This window comes from Schistocerca americana, chromosome 5, assembly GCF_021461395.2.
Source record: "Schistocerca americana isolate TAMUIC-IGC-003095 chromosome 5, iqSchAmer2.1, whole genome shotgun sequence".
Taxonomy (NCBI): domain Eukaryota; kingdom Metazoa; phylum Arthropoda; class Insecta; order Orthoptera; family Acrididae; genus Schistocerca; species Schistocerca americana.
The window spans coordinates 464095865-464116643 of NC_060123.1; the positions used below are offsets into that span (position 1 = coordinate 464095865).

The 20779-nt window shown below is 40.6% G+C and overlaps 1 protein-coding gene across 1 annotated transcript in view; it reads right to left on the reverse strand.

Moving 5' to 3' along the window:
• Positions 1-20779, reverse strand: part of LOC124615904 — a 295777-nt gene that overhangs the window by 250980 nt on the left and 24018 nt on the right. The window contains exon 2 of the mRNA XM_047144080.1: positions 7613-7703. Within this exon, the coding sequence (XP_047000036.1) occupies positions 7613-7687 (75 nt within the window). The 5' untranslated portion in view covers positions 7688-7703. The remainder of the gene's footprint in view (positions 1-7612; positions 7704-20779) is intronic.

Genomic DNA, 20779 nt, shown 5'->3' on the forward strand with positions numbered 1-20779 from the left:
GACTAAATGGGAGTAATAATTTACGGTTAATAGCGAATATGAGTTCAATGGAGAAGGATGTAAGTAATCTACAATAAACTGCAAATAAAGCTGATTTGTATGCAAAGAATTATGAATCAGAAACTGTTAACCCTTACTTAAAAGGAAGAGCTATATGAAATAATATGCAGATACTCAGATGTATTTATAGACAAACCAGGGTATATAGGAGATTGTGTGTGTAGTTTTCAGATCAGAAGCAAGAAACCTTTTTTCTGTAGACCTTACCCTGTACCTATCAAAGTAAAACAGGAAGTACAGGAAGAAATGTAAAATGTTAGATAATAATGTTATAGAAAGAAGTACAGGCATATATAACAATCCACTGTTAGTCATCAGAAAGGCAATAGGAGGTGTGCACCTAGTACTAGATGCGAGAACCTTAAATCGTCACATTGAACTGGAGAGAGATCGTCCCATATGCACAGACGAACTACTTGCTCGTTATGCGAAAGCTAATTATCTTAGTTGCGTGGACCTGATGGCTGGGTTCTGTCAGGTGAAATTAGCTAAAGAATCTAGACCTTATACTGAATTCTTATATGACAGAAAGTCATACCAGTTTAAAGTTTTACCATTTCAGATAAACATATCAGTATCAGTGTTTATAAGGGCATTAGATCAAGCATTAGGGAGAATGTTGTTACAAGAGCTATTGATTTATGTAGATGATATACCGATTGTTTCAGAAACCTGGGAGGAACATTGTGATTTACTTGCAAGAGCACTAGGGAAATTCTATACCAAGGGAATAAGTATTAAGCTCACTAAATCGCATTTTGGGCAAGAAGAACTAAAATTCTTGGGACATCTCATAGGAATAAGAGGAATTAAGCCAGATCCCAAAACGCATCAGAGCGATTAAAGACTGTCCACATACACAGAATGTGAAACAGTTATGTTCCTTTTTAGGATTAGTGGGATTTTATAGACGGTATATACAAGGACAAGCCATGAATAATCCACATCTACTATCGCTATTAAAGCAAAAGGCAAATTGGATATGGGATGAAAATGCAGTCAATGCTCCTATTTTAAACCATCCCAGTCTTCGTGAACCATTTGACATCGCAAAAGATGCATCATAATATGGTATAGCAGCAGACGTACTTCAAGGGAAATGGGACCCAGAAGAGGGAGAATGTAAAACCATTGCTTTCACTAGTCGCAGCCTAGACAAAAATGAGCTGAATTATACAGCAACGGAGAAAGAATTACTTGCGGTGGTATGGAGCTTAAAGAAATTTGAAACACTGGTGGTGGTGGTTAGTATTTAACGTCCTGTCGACAACGAGGTCATTAGAGACGGAGCGCAAGCTCGGGTTAGGGAAGGATTGGGAAGGAAATCGGCCGTGCCCTTTCAAAGGAACCATCCCGGCATTTGCCTGAAACGATTTAGGGAAATCACGGAAAACCTAAATCAGGATGGCTGGAGACGGGATTGAACCGCCGTCCTCCCGAATGCGAGTCCAGTGAATTTGAAACACTGATTTGGAGTTCAGACATCATTATTTATACAGCTCACCAAGCATTGATATTCGTAATGGAAAGTCATTTATTACATAGGAGGCCCATGAGGTGGGTATTGTTTTTACAACAGTTTCGGATACAAATAATATACATCAAGGGAACATTAAATTGCATACCAGATGCTTTATCATGATTTCCATTAGGAATGAGTAATTCTCAAAGAACTACTGGACCAGGAATGATTTTTAATATAAATTTTATGAAAATAAGCTATACGAAAGATGAAGTACATGTGTTAGCTAGTAAAATCAGGCAAGGAATGAAAGACGAAGAAGAGTTAAATCTTAAAATGTTAAAGTATGAGAAAAACAAGTTACTGCCCACAGAAGACGAACTTTGGACAGTGATCAATCAAGTGCGGTTTTGGAGAGAGAATACAAATACATCATATTGGAAATTATGTGTATCTGAGTGAGCACAAAATGATTTAACTTTCTTTATACATAAAGGTTATGTGCATTTTGGAATAATGAATTGTATAAAACATATGATAAAGTTTTACCAATTTAAACACCTAGGTAAGAAAGTTGTTAGATTACTACGGACATGTCAAGTCTGTCAAAAGGTGAAGGAAAATAATAAAGTAACACATTACAAAATGTATCCTACAATACCTAGAGCTTTACATGATTTAACAGCTTCGGATTTTTATGGACCATTACCATCAAGTCAAGGAGGTGTCAGATATATTTACGTTCTATTAGTGTGTTGGTCCAAATATATTACATTATACCCAATTAAACAAGCAAATACAGAGACAATTATAAACTGTATGCACAAATATTTTGTAGAGGTAGAAAACCTAAAGGATTATTAACAGATAATGGTTTGTAAAACTTACTGTTCACAAGACATACAACTTGGGCAAAATTAGTGCCAGAATTTCAAATGTTTTGAATGAACTACCCCATTTGTCTACGGGATTGTCTCCCGCAGAAATATTACGAAAAAAATTTATAGGGGAACCACTATTAAAATTCTTCAAGTGGCCAGAGGTAAAACAGGAAGAAAGTGCTAACTTAGACAAAATAGTAGAAAATCAATTGCATAGATCAGCTAATAAAAGATTACAAAATTATAATACGTCAGCAATAAACCGAACATTTGAAATAAACGAGCTTGTGTTGGTAAAAGAAGAATATCATGTTCAAATCTTAAAAAGGAAATACAGAAATTTTTCCGAAATATGCAGGACCATTTAAGATCGTGGATTGTCCACACCCGAAAGCATACTATTTAATTGACCCACATACTGGTCAGGAGAAAGGTTTATATAATGCCGACAAACTAAAGAAATATAATCCAACAGCTAACTTTGTGTGTGTGTGTGTGTGTGTGTGTGTGTGTGTGTGTGTATTTAGTCATGTCATAAATTAGGAGGGGAGAGAGGACAAGCAACTAAGTACTAAATAGTATTTGATGTGACTATAATAATAGAATCACAAATAGGAAGACAGGGTGCAGGTACAGAAAATTGATTAACAGAAGACGGCAGTAGAAACAGTAAGTTTTTGAATTGGTAATCTAGCTGGAGCTTGGGTTTTCAGAAAAGAGAGAACAAAAGAAAGAATAGAGTGCAATTAAGAACATGTAGTGTTATCAATAGATGGGTTAAAATATGGAGAAGGTAGTACGCAAAAGACTTAACACCTGAAATAGAGTGCAGACATGGAAATCAAAAGGGAACCTCATAGTAATATGGGAGAAAGTAAATGAAAAAGTAATGGAAGATATAAATATATCTGAAATGTAGATTGTACTCTCTAATTAGGAATGATGAATAAAAGGTAGATAGGTGGACCTAAGAAAGGCTGACCTATACTGTGCGGGCAGGGGCACCAAGAATGGGATTGACCTGTACCCACAGTAGAATTAGAATTAATATAGGACACTACCACACTGAATGAAACAGATATATTTTACTGTACTAAGACGCAGAAGTGGTCTTTGGTGGAAGGGAGGATAAGTTCTGTTGAAAGGATAATCCATATATTATACTTGAAATTGGTAATAAATAACAAGAGGTTTTTCCAAATGGTTTATAGTAGAGAGGTAGAAGGGTCTGAGTGCAGTGGTGGAGACAATTTACACCTCCACATTATTGTGCGCAAAGGCTTTGCAATACAAGTCCGCACTCTTGGAAGTTGGGATATTAAAGAAGTTCTCTACAACAAGAATACTTAGATGTCTATACAATGGAAACTCAGAAAGTTTATAACCAGTATAATAACAAAAGATAAGCCATCTATGTAATGAAGGTTAATATTGCTTTACCTATTTAAAGACAAATAATATTATGATGTCCAAGTGTATCAGAATAAAAGTCTCACAAGTATCCAGCAGATAGATTGTAAAATTATCTTAAATCAAAAAACAAAAATGGTTTATTGCTTATGAGGTCAAGAGGATCACAAATTAAAAGGAACTTAAGAACATTAATGACAAATAATGTGTTTGTATTACAATGCATGTTCCTCAGATACTTCGGGTGATCTAGAAAAGTAGATATAGTATTAGAGAAAGTAATAAGATATGAAAAGTAATATTACAAGTATGAAGAAAATGAATGAATCTGCCAAACAGGAACAAAGCAGTTAAGTATTTAAGTGGACATAGTCATGAGTGATCATTAACAATTATAAAAAGTTACGTTGGAGAGATTATGTAAAGGCAGAATTATGATGTAAGAGTAGGATAATAACAATAGAGTTGTTAACAAGAATGTGTATGTAACTAGAGACTTAAGCACAAGGTTCTCTTGTCTGAGTGGCAGGATATGTACATGAGTAAGTTGAATAAGGATAAATTTAGTGGGAAAGGGAAACTGTGTGTTTTCCTTTCTTCTATGCAGTGAATGTGGAGCAGTGGTGGAGCCGACGAGAAGGGGACCAGTAAAAATGGTATTGCAACCACTGGTTGTCTAGGAGTCATTTGGGCCATGGTACAGCAAGTGCCTGAATACGAGAGCCGTGGAGAAAACGACACACCAACAAGAGCATAATGAACATTTGAACATCAGTAGCTTTTTATCTGTGATTTGTTTGCTCCCTCAGGTCCTAAAGTACACATGTACAGACGTTTTTTAATGTACTCTCAACAGAGTGGTATTACCGTAGCAATTGTTTGTTGTGTTGTTAAAAGAAATAGTGAAAATGTTGAGCAAAATATATCCCTGTTTCTGAGAAGTGTGACTATTTACTTATTAGTGCAGTGGAGAGAACTTGCGGAAGCATTCCAGGAATCTTCACCACATTTGGATCGACAGGAAGGTGGCACGGAAGGATCCAGACCACTCAACAACTACTCTGAGAAGAGAGGATAAAGGTAATACTACTTTCATCCAGCAGTGTATTAGGGTTGGCAAAATACTGCCGAGTTATATCGGCCAGGGACGCAACTTCCCGCTAGTGCTGGTATAAGACCCACCACAAACCCTACAAAATATACACCAATAGGAGAAGAGGGAAAAATACATCCCAATTGGAAGAGAACATAACCAGTGATCCATGGAATTGTAGGAGAACGTAAGCATGAAGTACTTATTATCCTACAAAGAACTGTGGGCACAGGCTTACTACCTGGTACATGTTTCTTATGCAATCTTCAAAAAAATAAACCACATAACATACTTCCATTTGTCTAAGGAATTAAAATACTGGATTCATAATTACATCGTGTTTGATGTCATAGTATTTCCACAACACAGTAGCTGAGACACGCTACCATAGGAAACACTAAAATACAGCTGTTCACATAGGAATCAGTAAATCACTAAGGTCACAAACAAAGCCAAATCTACATGGTAGAAACAAGATTAAAAGAAATGATGTAATATATAAAAATTTTGTATCCTGAATAACATAAAAACAGTAAAAAACAAATTGGCAGTTGTTATTAACTGTCCTCCCAATGATGCTGGTTGAGTCCTTAACATAAAAACAACAGGCAAGTCATTACATCACATTTAGTGTCTCAAAATATATGTTGCATAGAGGTGAGACACAACAGAGTACCTTAAAAATGGAACTACATTACCATATATGTAACAAAACACAAAAACCCCTAAGTACAAGTGCAAATATTTTTGTGTAACAGAAAGTAATAAAAGCAGTAAGGATAAAGGTACATGGAGACAGGGGCTGTAATGTATATAATCCATGTGTCCAACACTTCGTTTAAAATACTCAAGAACCATTGGCGCCTGGAATGCAGTTGTTCATTCAGTACTATAGACGAATTACGTGATTGGTGCACAGAACAGTACAGCTACCTCAACTGTCTTCTGTCATTTTCTCAGCACAGATTGTCATCTTACTCAGAACACACAGTTGTCTGACTTAGGCATAGTTTCATATTTTTCTGCTTCCGATTTGAGTTTTATGTATCTCTTTCATACAGTAATAAAAAAGTTAAATATGAACAGCCAAGGAAGAATAAAAACATCAAAACAGAGGAGATCATTGCAATTTCATCTCAGTTTGATGAATAAGGAAAGACAATGTTCATGAGGTACGCAGTACAATTTAAGGTTATAAGCATCCCAGTTTCTTGGTACAACAAACTTCTATGCTTTGTATGGTTTATGTTAATTACCATTCATTCAAGTAAATTAACATAGCTTTTGCACTTACAAATGTGAATGTATAATTGATTTTCTTAATAGAAAATTCCACATTATTTTCATCTAATAAGAATTTTGTCCTGTTTAAAAAGTGTTGTTAAAGAGCTGAATTATCACAACAATGTGTCCACACATTCATTGTAAAAATAATTTATTGAATGCTATTGGAACCCAAACAAAAATAGAAAAAAAAAATCATTTTCAAAAATTGAGCATTTCCTCAGGAGAACGCAATGTGCTCTGCTGCTTCACAAGGTCAGACAAAGTTACATCAAGTGCACTAATTCCCTCTCTGCTATCACCTCTTTTTTCCAATATGAATCCGAAAATCTACTTTGTATTTTCAACCCGAAGTTTGATCACCACATTACTTTGCTAGGCCTGGTCCTACTGTAGGTGGTACATCTCTGCTCTACTCCAACATTTGAAGTGACTTCCTCTGCCAATTACAGGAGGAGCTACAATTTGTAGACTCTGTTTGAATCACAGTGCAGCTTACATATCAAACTATTACCAGAAAATAAACAAGTGAGAAGCGACATAAAAAAATTAAGACGTTTATGCTAAGATCCCCTATTGGTCAGTTGTCAGTACAAGAACAGTTTATCCTCCTCCCCCCCCCCCTCCAAAAAAAATAAGGGAGCAGCATAACTTTGTTCAAGTTCCAAAGATATGGTTAAAACACCCAACAAACATGCCGCAGCTTCCCCTTGATAAACAAATTGAGCTAATTCCCTTACAAACAAGTCCAACAACTTATTTTAGAGAGTAAATTCCATACACAGTATACGTGCAGGCATTTCAGATTCATTACACACACATTCAGGGGACAATTTTAAATAATTACATATTTTTTAGGACTGAATGGTCTTGGTTTGCAGCACAACAGATGGGACAAATTTTTCAGGAAACCACAGCTATGGCTGCAAAAGCGGATGCATATATCATTCTACAATGTGTCCAGTTTTGATAGAGACTTTATATTTCTTAACTGTCTGTATTCTTTGCATTACACTGGTTACTCTGATGTTCTCATCAAGTTATGCCCCCTGAACAATGCTTCTGATTTTATAAATCAGGACCAATTTCTGATTGCGTATTTATGCAGCAAAAGATAACTTTTAATGTGGAGTGACCACATGTTAAATAGATCAACTGCAGCCATTAGGATATGCAGTTTGAAGAATTTAATGAGTGCACCCATTACAGTGCACATTTTTCCCCCTGGTCCCTACTTTTTCCAGTAACTTAGCTGTTCCAAAAAACTTAAGCATTTCACACGGCTTTTAATGTTTTTTTGGGATAGTCATGTATTCTGAATAGAAATAGATCATATCTTTCTCAGTTCACATGCAAAGCTTCTGTTTTTTACTTAGATTCTATAAGATCTAGTTTAGAACATAAATGAAGACATGGACTTACTTTAACATCTTTGACAATGCTATTTATATTGCCATTTTGTATGCATGAAATCCAATATTTCTTCATAGAATCCATTTCAATGAACACAACTCTGTAAAATAACAACAAAAGATCAGTTTGGGTCATGTACAGTATCAGGAACAAAGTAACTGTCATGACTAAAAATTTATGTACCATTTAGCAAGTTTGAGTCTATAACAATTATTACAGAAGGCAACAACACAATTTTTGAACACTATGCTTGAATAATGAATCTAGTATATTTTTAACAAAGAATGCATTTTTGCATTTATTCTGCTTCCTTAATAACAAAAACGACAATAAGCCCACAGTAAAGAGTCACAGCATGTTAAAAAAAGAAAGAAGTATCTTCTCACCCACCGTTTCAGATTTTAACGAGACGTGGCTCATCTGTTCTTCCTGCAAAAATAAGGAACCACCACAAATTTTAGCATATTCTCTCTCTCTCTCTCTCTCTCTCTCTCTCTCTCTCTCTCTTCCCCCCCCCCCCCCCCAACTCCCCATTTTCATTTTCTGGCATTTCAAAGTTTTGACATTTTTTAACACGGATGGCACAAACAACACTTGCAAACTTTTTGAAAACAAATAACAATTTTTTTCGTTTATCATCCAATCTGTGTGAAATTTGGTGGTCATACACATTGAAGTACAAGGGCTGTAAACAAAATTCCCTAATACCACTAAATAAACCAACCAAAGCAAGAGGAGAGCGTATACTAGCCTTTTTGTATTTTACTGTGTAAAAAAATGTGGTTCAGCATTACACTGAATATCACATAACAAGAATGGGATGATTACCAAAATATTTCTTCCAAAATAATCCTAAAAGCAAGGGCAATCATACAAAAAAATAAAATTAATGGCAGTATTTGTTCCCATATGTTATTTTTCTTGCTGTATTGGACATTTTAGGTCGGTTTTTTTATTTGTTTGTCACAAAATCTGTTGTCATTCAAATGATCATACAAATAAAGTTCTCGATGTTCCTATCCTTTTTTAATAAGTATTTTTTGTTTACAATCCAGAGAAAGAGGCGGGTTACATAATCCTAGAAGAAAACTGCAAATATCTGATGAGTGTTACACCCAAATTTCCTGGCCTACAAATTCTTTAAATACTACTTGCATGAAAGCAGGATGCTCACTTTCGATATTACATGTAAAAAAGGAAAAAAAGACGCACTAAATGTTGAAGTGCCAGAAAATGACCAAGTATTAGAAAATACTGTGGAAGAGAAGGCTGTTGGTATGGACTTCTACGTCAACATCATTACCTTGCAATTCACAATTTGGTGCCTGGTAATGTGCGCATCAAACCACCTTTAAGCTACATTTCTACTATTCCACACTCTAACAGCGCATGGGAAAAATGAACACTTCAATCTTTCCGTGCGGGCTCAAGTTGTTCTTATATTATTGTGATGTTCATTTCTCTCTATGTGGGAGAGTGCCAACAAAATATTTACAAACTCTGAGGAGAAAGTTAGTGATTGAAATTTCATGAAAAGGACCTGCCACAGCAAAAATTGCCTTTGTTTTAATGACTGCCACCCCGATTCATGCATCAGATCCATGGTACTCTCTCCCTTTTGTTGGGACAATACAAAATAAGCTTCCCTTATTTGAATATTTTCAATGCCCTCCGTCAGTACCATCTGATGCAGATTCCACACTACACAGCAATACTGCAGATGAGGGTGGACAAGTGTAGTGTAACCAGTCTCTTTAGTGGACCTGTTACATTAAGTATTCTGCCAATAAATTTCCGTCTTTGGTTTGCTCACCCCCCCCCTCCCCCACAACATTATCTATATAATCATTCCAATTTAAATTACTCATAATTGATATCACAAAGTATTTAATTGAGTTTCAGCCTTTAGATTTGTGTGATTTATCGTGTAACTGAAATTTAGCAGGTTCTTTTAAGTGCTCATGTGAATGACTTCACACTTTTCATAATTTGGTGTCAACTACCACTTTTTGCACTATACAGATATATTGGCCAAGTCATTTTGCAATTCACTTTGATCGTCTGATGACTTCAGATAACAATAATTGACAGTATCATCTGCAAACAATCCAACAGAGCTGCTTAGATTGTCTCCTAAATTGTTTAAGCACTTCAGAGACAACAGAGGGCCTATAATACACCCTTAGGAAACACCAGATTATTACTTCTGTTTTGCTCGATGACTTTCTGTCGATTATTACGAGCTGTGACCTTTCTGACAAGAAACCACGAATCCAGTCATATAACTGAGATGGCAGACATAGGCACGCAATTTCATTAGAAGTTGCTTGTGAGGAACAGTGTCAAAAGCCTTCTGGAAATCTAAAAAGTATGGAATCAATTTGACACCCCATCAAGAGTGCTCAGTACTTCGTGAGAGTAAAAAGTTAGTTGAGTTTCACAAGAATGATATTTTCTGAATCCATGTTGGTTATTTGTCAATAAATTGTTTTCTTCGAGGCAATTCATAATATTTGAGCATAGTTTATTTACCAAAATATGTATCTGCAATTCAGCAGACTACTCTTATTTCCTGGGTACTGGTATGGCCAGAATCTCTTTGGGTTTTCTTCCAGAATTCAAGACAGAGCTTCATTGTTGATGATGATGGTGATTATGTTTGGTTTGTGGGGCTCTCAATTGCTCAGTCATCAGCGCCCATACAAAGTCCAATTTTTTCCACAGTCATCTAGCCACAGTCACAAATTATGATGATGATGACGAGGAGGAGGAGGAGGAGGAGGAGGAGAGCACAAACACCCAGTCCCCGGGCAGAGAAAAATCCCCAACCCGGCGGGGAATCGAACCCGCGAGCCCATGGTTCAGAGACAGCAACACTAGCCACTAGACCACGAGCTGCGGACAAGCTTCATTTTGGAAACCATTTTAAAAAATCTCACACTATGCTAAATTTGAAGTTTGTGCTAAATTTCAAGCTTCCGGAAAATTTCACCAATCTTGAGGATTTTGCATTCTTTTACATTTGACATGCTTTTTTCATTGTTTCTGCAATAGTGTTCTGACTGTTTTCTGTACCATCTCTTATTAATTTATTTGGTATATACACTGATGAGCCAAAACATTATGACCACCTACTTAAAAGTGGGTTGATCCACTTCTGGAATGCAATTCAGCAGTGACTCTGCTTCCGTGGATTTGACAAGTACTTGATAGGTTTCCAGAGGTTTATGGCACCCCATGCCTATGCACAGGTCAAACACTGGCCATAATTTATGGGCGGTTGGTTTGTAGGCGCGGAGACGATATCCAATAGCATCCCAGTTGCATTTCATCAGATTCAGATAAGCCAAATTTGATGGCCAAGACATTTTTTTGTGGTAAGGACTATGGGATCAAAGTACTGAGGGCTTACACACTACTTAATCTATCTTAAACTAACTTACGCTAAGGACAACAAACACACACCCATGCCCGAGGGAGAGAGGTGGGAGGTGGGACTCAAACCTTCGACGGGGGCAGCCGTGCGAACCGTGACACGGCGCCTCAGAACACATACCTATACCGCGTGGCCAACCAAGACATCAACCTGAGTGCCCTATCATGAGCCTTAAACCATGGTGCACAATTCTGGCCTTGTGACATCGTTTTTTTAGTTTAGGCAACTCTCCATCCAATCCAGATAATGATGGCTGTAGGAAATCTAGAAGTACACTATGTGATCAAAACTATCAGGACACCTGGCTGAAAATTACTTACAAGTTCCTGGTGCCCTCCATCGGTAATGCTGGAATTGAATATGGTGCTGGCCCACTCTTAGCCTTGATGCCAGCTTCCACTCTCACAGGCATATCTTCAATCAGGTGCTGGAAAGTTTCTTGGAGAGTGGCAGCCCATTCTTCAAGGAGTGCTGCACTGAGGAGAGGTATCTATGTCTTTCGGTGAGGAATGGCATGAAGTTGGTGTTCCAAAACATCCCAGAGGTTTTCTATAGGATTCAGGTCAGGACTCTATGCAGTCCAGTCCATTATAGGGATATTATTGTCTTGTAGCCACTCCACCACAGGCCGTGCATTATGAACAGGTGCTCGATAGTGTTGAAAGATGCAATCGCCATCCCCGAATTGCTCTTCAACAGTGGGAAGCAAGATGGTGCTTAAAACATTAATGAAGACCTGTGCTGTGATAGTGCCATGCAAATCAAAAAGGGGTGCAAGTCCCCTCCTTGAAAAACACGACCACACCATAACACTACCGCCTCCAAATTTTACTGTTGGCACTACACACACCGGCAGATGATGTTCACTGGGCATATGCCATGCCCACACCCTGCCATCGGATCACCACATTGTGTACTGTGATTCGTCACTCCACACAATGTTTTTCCACTGTTCAATCATCCTACATTTATGCTCCTTACACCAAGCGAGGTGTCGTTTGGCATTTACCGGTGTGATGTGTGGCTTATGAGCAGCTGCTCAACCAGGAAATCAAAGTTTTCTCACCTCCCACTTAACTGTCATAGTACTCATAGTGGATCCTGATGCAGTTTGCAATTGCTGTGTGATGGTCTGGATAGATGTCTGCTTACTAAGCATTACGACCCTCTTCAACTGTTGGCAGTCTCCGTTAGTCAACAGACTAGGTCAGCCTGTACACTTTTGTGCTGTGGGTGTCCCTTCATGTTTCCACTTCACTTTCACATCGGAAACAGTGGACCTACGGATGTTTAGGAGAGTGGAAATCTCTCGTACAGACGTATGACAAGTGGCACCCAATCACCTGACCACGTTCAAAGTCTGTGAGTTCCGCAGAGCACCCATTCTGCTCTCTCAAGGTGTCTAGTGACTACTGAGGTTGCTGATATGGAGTAACTGGCAGTAGGTGGCAGCACAATGCACCTAATATGAAAAACATGTGTTTTTGGGGGTGTCCAGATACTTTTGATCACACAGTGTGTCAGTGTAGAATCAAAAGAGATGCCTCCCATAGCTGAGAGTACTAAAATCCTAATGGTAAACAGCCGAAGCATTCTCAGCAAAGTGCCAGAGTTTGACGCTCTCATGATAAGCAGTGAAGCTCGCATAATACTAGGTACAGAAAGCTGGTTACTACCTGAAACTAATATTGGTGAGATTTTTCGGGAAAATTTAAGTGTATATCAAAAGAATAGGCAAATGGAAAGGGAGGTGGTGTATCTGTCACAGCAGACAAGAAACTTAGACACACCGAGATTTGAATAGAAATTGAAGCTGCTTGTGAGGTTGTTTGGGCAAAACTCAGTATTAGGGGTGGGCATAAAATGACAACTGGATCCTCTTATCGCCCACCAGACTCATCTCCAGATGTAATCGAAAACTTTAGAGGAAATCTCAGTTCATTTGTATGTAAATTCCCCAACCATATTTTAATCATCGGTGGAGAATATAGTCATTGATGGAAAGAACTATCTAGAACAAATAGTTAGGAACCCCACTCACGATGGAAATACATTGGACCTAATGGCAATGAATAGACATAACCTCTTTGAGGATGGCCACATTGAAACTGGTATCACTGATTATGATGTGGTTATGGCAAAAATGATAACCAAAGTACAAAGAACAACTAAAATGAGCAGAAAGACATATACATTCAATAAACTAGATAAAAAAATCAATAGTGTCATATCTCAATGAACTTGAAACTTTCAACACAGGGCAGGAACATGTACAGGAACTATGGCTCAACTTTAAAAGAATTGTTGACCACACACTGGACAGATATGTACCCAGTATGACAGTTCATAATGGGAGGGAACCTCCATGGCATATAGTCACTGTAAGGAAACTTTTAAAGAAACAGAGATTACTGCATAATAGTTACAAAACTATGCATAGGGCTACAGATAAAGAAATGCTGAATGAAACGTGTTTGGCTGTTAAGAAAGCAATGCGTGGTGGCTTCAATGAGTACTGTGGCAGAATATTGTTAAATGATCTTTCACAGAACACAAAAAATAACTCCGGTCTTATGTAAAGGCTGTTAATAGCACCAAAGGTAATGTCTAGTCCCTAGCAAACGAGACAGGAACTGAAATTGAAAGTAGCAAAGCAAAAGCTTAAATAATTAATTCCATTTTCAAATGTTCCTTTACAAAGGAAAACCCAGGAGAACTGTCCCAATTTAATCCTCATACCACTGAAAAGATGAATGAAATAAGTAGTAGTATCCATAGGGTTGAGAAACAGCTGAAATTATTAAAACTGAACAAAGCTCCAGGGACCGATAAAATCCCTTTCAGATTAGAGAATTTGTGACTGAGTTAGCCTCTCTTCAAACTATAATCTATTGCAGATCCCTCGAACAAAAAGCCATGCCCAGTTTTTGGAAAGAAGCACATGCCACTCCTGTCTACAAGAAGTAGAAGGAAGGGTAGTCACCTTGGCAGCTGCCCAGTACCAGCCTTTGAAGACTCTCCGATACAGTGCGCAAAGGCTGGAGGACCCTGTCCCATGAAATCTACACAGGCGTCGGCATTTTCCCTAGATTCCAGGGTAGAAAAACGGTAGTTGGTGCGCGTGGGTCAGGTGAGGGTATCACTCGGCGACACGTTTGAAGTGTATATACAAGTTGGGGAAGGAGAAGACCAGTTGTTTTTGTACAATTTCTCAGAGCCTTGATGGTTGGCAGATGAAGATTCAGACAGTTAGGAGGGACATAAAAAGTCTATGTGGCATTATTCCTTTAGTCCTTTCCATCCTGCCGCTTGGGTAGCTGGTAATTTCACCACCAGGGTGCCAAGATTTGTTGGCTTGTTGTGCAGTGGTGGGAGAAGGAGATGGGGATGCTACAGTGATACTAGGTGATTTTACAACTGCAGTGCTGAACTGCAGGTCACAAGTCTGGATGGCCATATTCTTCATGAACAAGGTGTAGCAAGAATGGTACTAAAAGTGCCAGACGATAAAATGCAAGGCTTTTAGGGTGAAGCAGTGTGGTCAACTTTACAATTGATACAATGGGGATAAGGAAGCTGGCAATTGCCCTCTTGAGCAACCCAAGTAATACATATGGCTGTGTTTTGACAGGACACACAAGTGTGGTCACAACATACACTGGTAGCAAAACACTGGGTTTGAAATGTACGGTCGGACTGTAACAACTTCATAGTCTGCCTTTGATCTTCTATGGAATCATTACTCAACTACAAGTGAGAAAAAGAGGGCATGTAGGCACTACGGTTGCATAAACCTTTTTCATTACCTGATGGATCACAGTGATGCCCTGATCAGAGAGGTAGGTTTGGATTTCTCTCTCGGTCTGACCATCAAGCAGCAAAGTGTAACGCAAACAATTCAGTGTTCAATGGACCTTTACATGAAATGGATAGCTGTGGAGAAGTGAAGCTGTAAACAGCTGTTGGGCTTGAAAATTACAATCTGTCTTCAGAAGCAAAGTCTCATTAGGTAAGCGAGAGAAGAACTTCGCAGGGCCTTAAATTGCATCACCACATTTCTGAATAATAAATGGATTAACCGTAGCAAGGAACTGACCTCCTTTGGTATGTGATGTGTTGAGAAACTGAGATGCAGCTGGGAGAGTCTTTGAATCTTTAGGGCCATTCCATTTACGTTTAGTAAACGTAGACTGAGACTGTGATTGGCTCATTGTGAAAAAAATCTCCCCTTGATTGTCATTGTCTCCAATGGTGCATTCCTCCCAACTAGGGGCCTCCCTCAGAGGTACACTCACCCACTGTGACTGTTCACACCTTCCGAACTCCTTACAGTAGGACCAATTGGCAACTAGGAAGGTAACAGCTCACGCAATCACTCATCCCCGGGCCTGCCCTGTACCATAGGGTACATGCGAACGCTACCTGACGACCCCGGGCTGGGAATTAGGTGTTACATAGCCACTTGTTACGCATCAAATATCGGCCTTCAAGAGCACACAGAGAGGAAGGAGAAACAGAGAGAAACCTCAAACACCAAAGCAGAGGAGGGGAGAAGATTAATAACAAAGAAGGAAAGAAAAACACATGAGAGACTGTTCCCATGCTGGCCTATTGAAACTGTAACGTGCATTCCAAAAAACATCCAAGACATGTTCCCCAAGGGAAGGGAAAAAGAATAACAGGAGGACAGACATGCAGCACAGAAAGGGAAGAGATGCTGTAAAGGCTGGGGCCCCTGGTGGCCAAACATGAACTCACCAAAGAGTGGTGAGTCCCCTGGGGGCGAGACAGGGTTGTAGCCTTCCCCGAAGTTAGAATATTCTATCTGTACATTGAGGAAGCAGTAAATGAACCCAAGAAAAAATTTGAAAAAAGTTCAGGGGCAAGAAATAAAAAAATTTGGGTCTGCAAATGAAATTGCAATTTGTCACAAACAGCAAAGGACTTGGAAGAGTTGTTGAATGGAATGGACAGTGTCCTGAAAGAAGCATACAAGATCAACAACAAAAGCAAAACAAGGGTAATAGAATGTAGTTGAATTAAATCAAGTGATGTTAGGGGAATTAGATTAGGAAACAAGACAAAGTAGTAGATGAGTTTTGCTATTTGGGCAGTAAAATAACTGATGATTGCCAAATCAGAGAGGATAAAAAATAGACTGGCACTGGTAATAAATGCATTTCTGAAAAATAGAAATTTGTTAACATTGAATATAGAGCTAAGTGTTAGGAAGTATTTTCTGAAGCTATTTGTCTAGAGTATAGCCATTTATTGTAATGAAAGGTGGACAATAAACAGTTGAGATAAGAAGAGAATAGAAGCTTTTGAAATGTGGTGCTACAGAATAATGGTGATGATTAGATGGGTAGATCACATAGGTAATGAAGAGGTACTGAAAAGAATTGCAGAGAAAAAAATTTGTGACAACAACTTAAAGGAGTCAGTTGAGAGAACACATTCTGAGACATGTCGGGATCACTAATTTAGTACTGGAGGGAAGTGTGGCAAGAGATGAACACAGTAAGCAGATTCATTCAACATACAAATATTACAGAAATGCTCTGTGAATTCAAATGGGAGCCCCTGGAGTGAAGAAAACATTCTACGAGAAGGTTTAGTGAGCCAGCATTTCCTTCATATCGGAAAACAATCCTACTGCCACCAACATACATTGTGTGTAAGGACTGCAAAAGTTACCCTTGGTCCATTTACGAATTGAAATGGTGGCTTCATGGTTGTAGATGTAAATGTACGCTAAGGGTCCAGAGGAATACAACTGAGCAGTCATTATGACTGAGACAATGTAAAAGAGTGTATATAGTGAACACTGTTGGGTGGTGAGGGTAACATCAACTATTAACCTGCAGACAGCTCATTCAGTCATTGCATACCAGAAATTAATTATGGTTTTCCATTTTGATAAAATGGTGCATTATGGGGATGGCTACCTGTTTTGCTGTGCAGACACTACAATTCTCTGCTAGCTGAGAAAGTAGTTTCTGGCTATTAATATATGTGAAAGTGTATCCTGTCATTACCAGTATCTTTAGAGCCACTAGTATTATATATGAGTTTGGCACCATTCTACCCAATGATAACAGAGAGAACAATGTATCAATGGGCAATTGAGATATGGTAGTTCTTGGGCTGTGAGACAGATCTACCTGAATTATATGAATGCCGAATCACAAATACACATGACCTCCTGTGGGAATCTAGGAGAGTGAATATGCAAGAAATGGACAGGGACTGCAGGTAGGTGATGCTCAATGGGAATGTGAATCGGCTGTGAGACGTGCCGAGATAGTCTGCACAGTTGCAATAACACTGTGTCCCAAATGGCACAGTGGTTAAGCAGATTACCGTGGCTGGTTGAAGATGAGAATAAAAAGGGAAAGCCAGCCACTCTACAACACATTAAAACCTCCACCCTAAAAGCACTACGGTGGAGGACATGGAGGGACAAAGGACATGCGCAAAAACTTAGACCAAATGATAAAACCCACCCTCACGAATAAAACTTGAAACTAAAGCTGCTGTTCGGGCATTGTCGCCCAACACCGAAGGTAGGGCACTGGCAAAGTTAGAAGGCTACCACCGCAGAGTGGCTAAAAGTGGGCAGTCCAGCAAGAGGTCAATGACCGTCATTTGTGAGCCACATCGAAACCGAGGCAGGTCCTCGTGACGGAGGAGGTAACCATGCAGTAGCCACATATGGCCAATGCGGAGCCGGCAGAGGACAACTGATTCCCTGCAAGAGGTCAGTGTGGAAGACTTCCACACATTCGTAGTCTCCTTAATCACACAGTTTGCTGTGCGCATTATTATGCCATTCCGTCTCCCAAAGCTGAAAAACCCTGAGGCGTAAGACAGAACGCAGGGCAGTTTCAGTGATCCCCATTTCCCCAAGTGTTTTGTACGTAGCCTGTTTAGCCAGCCTGTCTGCAAGTTCGTTGCCTGGGATTCTGATGTGTCCTGGGGTCCGCACAAACACCACAGAATGACAGGACTGTTCCAGGGCTTAGATGGACAGCTGAATGGACACTACCAAAGGACGGTGAGGGTAACACTGGTCGATAGCTTGTAGGCTGCTCAAGGAGTCAGTACACAGGAGAAATGACTTGCCAGGGCATGAGCAGGTGTGCTCAAGAGCACAAGATATGGCCACCAGCTCAGCAGTGAGAACACTGCAGCCGTCTGGCAAGGACTGCTATTCAATATGTCCTCCATGAACATACGCAAAGCCTACCTGAGCATCAGCCATCAAGTCGTCTGTGTAAACTACTTCATGGCCCCAGTACATGTCAAGGATCGAGAGGTAGTGACAGCAGAGAGCCGCAGGGTTAACGGAATCCTTAGGGCCATGCGAAAGGTCCAGAAGAATCTGTGGCTTAGATGTACACCATGGAGCTGTACGTGAATGGACTTGGAGGAAAGGTGGTAACGGGAAGGACTCCAGTTCTGACAGAAGGGACAGGATGCGTACCACAATCATAAGTCCTGATCTGAGCCGCCAATGCAGGAGATGAACTGCCGTGGCTGGGAAAAGGAGACAGTAATTCGGATGCACAGGAGAACTACGAATGTGTACAACGTAACTGGCGAGCAGTTGTGCACATCTAACATTCAATGGAGGGACATCAGCCTTCACCAGGACACTGGTCACTGGAATCGTTTTAAAAGCTCCCGTCACTAGGTGAATGCCACAGTGGTGTGTTGGGTTGAGTAAACGCAACACTGAGGGCACTGCCAAACCATAAAACAAACTCCCATAGTCAAGGCATGATTGAACAAGGGCTCTGTAGAGCTGCAGCAGTGTAGAGCGATCAGCACCCCAGTTGGTGGTGTTCAGGCAGCGGAGGGCATTGAGGTGCTGCCAGCACTTCCGCCTAAGTTGACGAAGGTGAAGTAGCCAAGTCAATCGGGCATCGAAATCAGTCCTAAGAATCACTATGTCTCTACGACAGTAGTGGATCGTCATTAAGGTAGGAGCAGTACAAAATGCAGAAGTCATCCGCATACAGAGAAGGTTAGACCAAAGGCCCGACAGCTGCTGCTAGACCATTAATAGCCACTAAAAATAGACAGACACTCAATACGGGGCCCTGCGGAACACCATTCTCCTGAATATGTAGGAAACTATAGGAGGCACCGACTTGGACACTGAAAGTACGAAGCGACAGGAAGTTTTGGATAAAAATCGGGAGCGGGCCTCAGAGACAGCACTTATACATTGTGGCAAGGGTATGATATCGCCAGGTCATGTGGTATGCTTCACGTAAGTCAAAAAAGACAGCAACCAGATGCTGACATCTGGAAAAGGCTGTTCAGATGGCAGACACGACACACACAAGATCATCAGTGGTAGAGCAACCCTGGTGGAATCTGCCCTGATATGGTGTTTTTTTTTTTTTTTTTGGGTTTAAGGGCGCTCAACTGCTGAGGTAATTAGTGCCCAGTCACTGGTGTTAGAGCACATGGAATCTGCTAAAACTCAAGGGGATGGGGGGACATCAGAAGGACCTGACAAAGATGCAGATAAAATAAGTAAAAAGGTTAAATGTCTTTGGACAAGCCAGTTAAAGTTATAAAACGCAGAATACGAGCAGCTGCTCGAGCGTCATCAGCTAAAACATCCGGTAAAGTAGATGGCAGGGACAGGATAACACGAAATTGACTAAAACGGGGACACGACAATAAAACATGGCGCACTGTTAATGCCTGACCACAAGGGCACTGCGGGGCTGGGTCACCGGAGAGCAGGTAGCGGTGGCTCAACCGGCAATGCCCAATCTGCAACCTGGTCAGAAGGACCTCCTCGCGCCGAGATGGTCGGGAGGATGTTGTCCAAGCAATTGATAGCGGTTTTACTGCCCGGAGCTTGTTTCCTTGGAGGGATGACCAAGCATCCCACCACAACGACACAAGCCTCTTACATACATCCCCACAAATGTCAGATGACGGGACACAATGGGAGGCTGGCCGAGGCAGGACGACTGCAGCCTTGGCTGCAGCATCCGCAGCCTCATTCCCAGGCACTCCTACATGTCCGGGAACCCACAGAAATCTGACAGAACCACCATTATCAGCAAAAGAATGGAGGGACTGCTGTATCCGTTGAATCAAGGGATGGACCGGATTGGGAGCTAAAAGGCTCTGAAGAGCACTGAGTGAGTCAGAGCAGAGTACATACGATGAATGGTGGTGGCGGCGGGCATACTGAACGGCATGATGGAGAGCAAAAAGCTCGGCCGTAAAGCTGGAACATTGGTCGAGGAGCCGGTATTTAAAGGTGGCGGCCCCGACGACAAAGGCACAGCCGACACCGTCGTCAGTTTTGGAGCCATCGGTGTAAATAAAGGTGTGACCGGCAAGTCGAGCACGAAGTTCGACAAACCGTGAGCAATACACTGCAGCCGGAGTACCCTCCTTCGGGAGTGAGCTGAGGTCGAGATAAATAGGAACCGGAGCCTGGAGCCAAGGTGGTGTCGGGCTCTCACCCTCTCTGAAGGTGGTAGGGAGGGCAAAATCCAATTGTCGAAGCAGGCGACGGAAGCGGACTCCGGGGGGCAGCAGGGCAGACACATACAACCCGTACTGACGGTCGAGAGAATCGGCGAAGAAGGACTCGTAAGAGGGGTGGTCGGGCATAGACAACAGCCGGCAGGCATACCGACACAGCAGTACGTCGCGCCGGTAGGTCAATGGTAACCCGGCAGCTTCAGCATAAAGACTCTCGA